Source organism: Malania oleifera, chromosome 1 (genome assembly GCF_029873635.1).
Source record: "Malania oleifera isolate guangnan ecotype guangnan chromosome 1, ASM2987363v1, whole genome shotgun sequence".
Classification (NCBI taxonomy): domain Eukaryota; kingdom Viridiplantae; phylum Streptophyta; class Magnoliopsida; order Santalales; family Ximeniaceae; genus Malania; species Malania oleifera.
This window is the reverse complement of record NC_080417.1, coordinates 124,181,105-124,187,860: the sequence shown is the minus strand read 5'-3', so window position 1 is coordinate 124,187,860 and position 6,756 is coordinate 124,181,105. Positions and strand designations below refer to the sequence as shown.

General features: G+C 38.0%; 1 protein-coding gene across 2 annotated transcripts in view; it reads left to right on the top strand.

Moving 5' to 3' along the window:
• LOC131153042 (cell division protein FtsZ homolog 2-1, chloroplastic) overlaps positions 1–6,154 on the top strand; it is a 48,124-nt gene extending 41,970 nt beyond the window's left edge. Inside the window, exons 7-8 of one of the 2 annotated variants that reach the window (XM_058105072.1) lie at positions 5,511–5,576; positions 5,709–6,154. In XM_058105072.1, the coding sequence (XP_057961055.1) occupies positions 5,511–5,576; positions 5,709–5,837 (195 nt within the window). In that variant the 3' untranslated portion in view covers positions 5,838–6,154. Of the gene's footprint in view, positions 1–5,510; positions 5,577–5,705 lie in introns of both variants that reach the window. The other variant, XM_058105066.1, reaches the window with a different exon arrangement.
• Positions 6,155–6,756: the final 602 nt, after the last annotated feature.

Here is a 6,756-nt window from a genome sequence, read left to right as displayed (position 1 = left end):
AAAACTTCCCGAATAGAGGGCAATGGCTTCCTGACGAGAATGCGCCCTTGGACCTCATCCAAACTCCGATTAAGGCCAGCTAAAAATATGTAAACCCTGTCGTTTTCCTCTCTCTTCTTGTGGGGAGCATGGTCATTCGAAGTCTCCCAAACATCATCATTACACTGATCAAGTTCCTGCCATAACGTTACCAATTTTTTGTAATAAGTAGTAACATTGCGATCATTGTGCTTGGATCTCCAGAGTCGAGTTTTCAACTGAAATATTTGAGAAGAATTCTCTAGGTCTGAAGAAAGACATCTTTTAGCTGTTGGAAGAAATAGGTGAGGTTTTCCAATGGCAGGTTCCATGGAATTGATAGCCATTTTTTTTAGATCAGGGTCACCAGCAGCAGGTTTCGATATTTCGTCAGTCAAATGCCCTATTTTGCCTCTGCCATCGATCGCCCATTTTACTGACTAAGCCCACTTGAGATAGTTGTGCCCATTGAGTTTTGTAACTGTTAGATAAAGGGCTGAATTTTGGGAATAGTAATCAGCAGTTACAGACCTGGGAGGAATAGTGGGATTGGGAGGAATTGTTTCGGAAGTACTAGAAGAGCCGGTAGGATTTCTTTGGGCGCCGGTCATCGCCGATTTATACGACATTATCAGAAGAAAGAACAAAATAGAAAAAAGCACGAGGCTCTGATACCATGAAGGATTTTTGAGAAGAAGAATTACCCTTCTTATTGAATTTCATGAGACACTATTACAAGATAAATAGTAGAGGAAGGCCACCAAATTAGGAAGGCCACAAAATCCGCAAATCAGATCACCAAAAAATCAGCAAATCAAATCAGCAGATCTCTAGGCTAGAAAACAGGAAACTGAAACTACTAGAATCTGAAATAGTAATTTCAAATTTTATTCAAAAAATAGAATTTCCTAATTTATTCCCTAGAAATATGACAGATGGAAAATGAACTTCTTGTCAAAAGGCGGCAGACTCATTTTTATTAGAAGAACCTTGATATACCTTCCTGTCTATTTTGTGTCTTTCCTCCCACAGTCTGCTTTTGTTGCCAAAAGATTTGAAGGAATTCAAAGGAGTTTCTTTTGGGGGAGCTTGGGGGCAGAATTCAAATTCCATGTTGTCAAATGGGCATGGTGAAGCAACCTCTTTGATAGGAAGTTTTGGGGTTGAGCCCCTCCACACTTTCAACAAAGCCCTTCTTGGGAAATGGTTGTGGACAATCATGATAGAGGAAGATCACCTTTGGTGGAGAATCATTACTTTGAAATATGGGCTAGAGCACAATGATTGGACATCTCAAGTTGGTAGAGGACCATATGGTGTAGGGGGTGTGGAAATTCATCAGGAAAGGCTGGAAAGACTCCTTCCCTTTTATTAAATTCCAAGTGGGAAATAGGGATGGCATTTACTTTTGGCATGATGTGTGGCACAACCAAGAGTCTAAGTTTCTTATTTCTAACCATTTACAACTCGGTTTGGACAAAGAAGCCCTCATCAGTCATCACCTTTAAATTTCATATCGGGGGGTCTTTTGGAACATTTCCTTCTTTAGAAATGTGGCAGATTGGGAACTCCATCAGCTCACTGATTTTTACAGCAACCTTTACAACTTCCGACACCAAAATATTCCCAATCATCCATTTTGGGCCTTAGGTAAGAACAGGGTCTTCATTGTCAGATCCTTCTACAGGAACTCTTTCCCTTGGAATAAAACAGCAGTTACTCCCCTTCGACTCACATTTTGAAGACAACTGGGAGGCAACACATGGTAAAATCTTGACCTTGGACAACTTGCAGAGAAGGGGGCTGAGCTCGTCAGCAGATGTTTTCTTTGTATGGTCTATTTTCTTGCCTGGGAGGCAACACATGGTAAAATCTTGACCCTGGACAACTTGCGGAGAAGGGGGCTGACCTCGCCAACAGGTGTTTTCTTTGTATGGCTGATGCAAAATCAGTTGAGCACATCCTCCTTCACTGCCCTTGGACCAAGAACCTCTGGAATATGGCTCTGACCTTGATTGGACAACACTCTGCCACTGCTAACTCTGTGGGAGAGGAGCTTTGGGCCTGGAGAGGGATTTGGACAATCAAGGAGAAGAGGAAGGCATTGTCTCTCATCCCTCTTGCGATTTCTGGTGCATTGTAAAGAAAGGAACATGAGGGTGTTTAAAAATTCAATCATACCGCTTCAGATCAGTAAAGAGCAGTGGATTACTGCAATTACCAGCTGGCATAGTGGACTTGCAGTGACAGAATACAATGTAATTCTTGATTTTTGTACATTCTACAGGGTGGTTAACTATCTGTACTCTGGATTGGCATCTCCTTGCCCTTTTAATAAATAACCTTTACTGATAAAAAAAGATCTGCACAAAAATGAAAATAGAAATGATATCAAACAGACCCGTAAACTAAAATACTAGTTTCCTAAATAATAATTCCCTAGAATCTTGTTTCCTGAATAATTATACCTTTGATAAAAAATGAAAATATAATAAAAATTAGAAAATTAAAGAGAACTCGTGCTTGCATGCTGCATCAGGGGCTGGATTTGAAAGGTAAAGGGTATTAGACACACATATACAAAAGGTATTCTATATTTGTTCCTAGGGGAGTGAGGGGATTTCAACAAGTGGTATTCTATCAATCCAGACTTTTGTTTTATGTGCTTGAAGTCAAATGAATTAGTGATAATTTATTTCTACATTGTTGGGTAGCTAAACAGCGTTGGAATAAACTGTTTTCAGTTTTTAATAAGTGGTGCTGGCAGAGACTGTTGACGCTATTTTATTGGGGGTTTGGGTTAGAGATCTTGGGAGGAGTAAGAAAGGGAGGATTTTGTGGAGGTGTGCTGTTTTTGCTTTTTTTTTTGTTCTGTGAATCGAAAGGAATGCAAGAATTTTTAATGGCACAGCGACTTCCTCACATTTATTATGTGATAAGAGTTGTCTTCCTTGCTGGCTTTTGGGCTCATTCCTTTGATTTTTTTTTTTTGGGGGTGGGGGTGGTGGTTGGGAAAGGATAGAGGGAGGGGGAGTTCTATTGATTGATCTCCAGAGGCATTGGAAGAGGGCCTTATTGTAATTGATCTTTTGTTTTTATAGGAGGATATCTTATTCTCTGACCTTTGTAATATTATCTCTTTCCTGCCAGTATAAAAGGAAAAAAAAAAAAATCCAACAGAGGCGGAGCATACCTGGAGTGGTTGACATCAGTTTGTATTCGAGCCAACTACTGAGTTGCTCAGATCCATCATTGGCGAGGCCCAGAAAAATCATGTTAGTGGTCCAAAGGTAAGGGATATGGCCCAAGGTAATGTTGGTGAGCCTGAACATGATTTAGTCGGGCAGCAACTTCAGGAAAGTTAGGTCCAAAATTTCTTTGCAGAAGGTTCAGCTCAAATCTTTAATGAAGTGGGTTGCCAAAATGAAGGATGGGCAGGAGCCCAGAGCAGATTGGTGTCTGGCTTGCAATGTCGTTGAAAAGGCAGTGAAGGGATCTTGCCTAGTAAAGTCTGATCTCACTGATGTGCAGGTGAGTTCAGATCCTGGTACAGCAATAGAAAGTAGGGGAGATCAGGGGTGTGGACTGCATCCAAAGGGCTCATGTCGCGCAAGAGGGATCTCCCAGAATTATTAGACAAGGCATTAAGTATGATAGTAAGTTGGGATTTCCAGTTGATTGTTCAGATATGGAGGCTTCCTTCTTGAGGGCTGTATTTCGTGTTTGAAATGCATTATATCTTTGAAGAGCAAAGGATACATCCAGAGCAGTGAATGAAGAAGGTTATTAAGGGGTGGGAGTGGAATTTTTATTTGCTTATGGAAAGTTCTTCCATTGCAGTGAAATATTCTGGCAATGATGATGTTGAGCATTGTAACGAGGCTAAGAGAAAAAAATGGGGAGATAAGTAGGACAGAAACAATGATTCTAATTGCGAATTTGGTAGCCATATTGGTTTATTATTGGATAAAATCCCTGCCAGGGAAAGACATGATTCATACTTGTATAATAACTTGGATGGATTTCCTTTTTCCATTCATGAAGCTAATAATTTAAATGCCATTAGTAGTCAGGTGAGCTTGAAGCAGGGTGAAGATTTTAAAGGAGACAGTCTCCTACCAACTCCCGTTTCTCTGTAGGTGGAGTAGAATGATAATGGAGCCCAAATTCTTTCAGATAGCCTGGTGATAAGATTGACAGATTTTAGGGGTCCGGAAATAACATTGGATTGTAATGAGAGTAAGAAGGGTCAGAAAATTGGATTAGAAGGGTTAACTTTTAAGAAGGGCTTCTTGATAGTTTGTCTTATGTTTTTTATTCTCTTTCCTTTTTGTGCTTATTAATCTTGGGCACTTGTTGTCCTCCAGTAGCCTGTATGCTTTCTTTTCTCCACTAATGAACTTCTTTTGCTATAATAATAGCAGTAATAATAAGAAGATAAAGTATATGTATATTTGTAAATTTGATTAAAAACACCTGCCAAAAGTTGACCTCATGTCCCGTAAGTTTTCAAAAGTGAGAAATTGTGTGGGAAATAGGCTATTATCCTGCTTCTTGGCTAATGATTGTTGCATTTGGAGCCATAAAAAAATGACTCTTGCATTTAACACCAAGAAAGAATGATTTGGTTTCTAACAGCCCCTTTGTACTTTGCCATTTCTGAATAGATTGATAGACATTACTCTTTCGTTTTTTTTGTGGCCTTTACTACCAATGATTATGGAACGTTAACAGAATTTATGCAGTAGGTTTGTATCTATTTTCAAGGATCAATGCGAGCTCAAAACCCTTACACCTCATGGAATGAATTGGTGGAACTGGTTAAATATTTGAAGGCATTGTGCACAAATTAAAACTCAGCTGCATGAAGTTGCTCAATTTTCTATCATTTATGAGCCTATAATTTACTCTCATCTGCACTTTCCAATGAATTTAAGATAATCTGAAATCTTTGAACAATAATATTGCGTGATGTGGGTGTGTTCGGGGAGGTAGACGAAGTGGGCATTCATACAGTTTATGGTAGACAAATGTGGCTTTTCCTGCCTTCTTTACCTTTGAGAGATGCAAAAAAAACATAAATTGGTCTCCCATTGAATCTTTTCTGGTCTAACAAGCAGTTCAATGCGTAGGCAGCCCAAACGAACTGTCAATACCTAAAATATCATGTTGATGTTCTATTATGGAGTTGTTTTGTTAAATCGTGAATAAATTGTTAGTAAATAAATTCTCCTCACGTCATTTTCCTCTAATAACTTCTGCCAGCAGATGTAATTCTGCATTGTGTTCCTCAAATGGGGGGCCAATTGCCAGCACATAAAATTAAATGTTCCACATATTCAAATGCTGAATGCAACCACAAACATGTTCATTCCACTGTAGCTTAATGTCTTGACCAAAACGTCCCAGACTTTCCCTTCACACCCACTCTTCTGGATTGATTGCAGTTGATACAATGTTACTGCTTAACAATTTTTTCTTTTCTCGTTCAGGTCAGTATTACCCTAATTGCTACTGGATTCAAACGCCAAGAAGAAGGTGAAGGGAGACCTCTCCAGGTATCACATCTCTCTTTCTCTCTCTCTCTCTCTCTCTCTCTCTCTCTGGTTGTTTGATATGCAAAATTAGAACGGAATTGGTCGCTATATTTTTACATGTCTCTACTGTCGCCGCACTTGGTCAAAAAGCAGGTCGGTCAGCTGGCACAGGGTGATGTAGGCTTTGGAATCAATCGACGACCTTCTTTCAGCGAAGGCAGTTCAGTGGAGATTCCCGAGTTCCTGAAGAAGAAAGGGCGGTCACGCTATCCGAGGGCTTGAACCATTTCCCACTCCATTGTATACTTTCCCCATTCTCAAGTTACACCTGAGATTTGAGAGTGAATCAAAGCTCCTTGCCAATGTCATCTCATTCCCATTGTCAGTGGTTTCCCACTCCCTGCGACATGCACAGCAGAAACCACTTCTTAAAATAGTTTTATGGGTTTGTATATTGCTATCAAAGCCTGTTATATTCCTTCCCTAAATGTTCCAATAATTCCCATGAATTACAGAGGAAGTAAAAGCTTTTGTGTAACAACATGCTGGACTTCCTCAGTAGCTTTTAAATAATAATGAAAATTAAATCTATTCAACAAGCGTCTTCCTGCAAGTTCCAACATGAAAATGAATTAGCTATTTCAAGTACTTTTTTCAGATTAATGATTAAAATATTTTTTTAAAAAATAATGATTTAACTAGCAAATTAAAAATTTATGAATAAAGTTACAAATATGTATATTGTGTTTTGTTTGCAGACACTCTTCTCCTAGATGTAGAAAATTCCTGCTCATAATTTCTTAATATCATAAAGTAATTCCACTTTTAAAAACTTAATTATAAATAACCCTGCTCATAATGAGTTGAAACCTAGAAAGTAATCTAGCATGTTGCAATTAAAATAATTATGACTATTTTAGTTTTGGAAAAAATTCTTCATTTTTATTTTTAGCCTTTCAAAAAATTACAAAAATATTAGTTTATCATTTTAGTTGTTGGAGATTTGTATTAGAAACTTAGAAAATAAAGGGTTTATTTAATTGTAGCAAAACAATTTTTACTTTTTAAAATTTAAAGTACAAAAGTGACATAATGTTTTCGATTTTTTAAAAAATTATATCAGAAATTAAAAATCTAGGAAATAGTTAAAAATTAAAAATCTAGAAAACAATAAAAAGATATTTTTTAAACTTTTCTATAC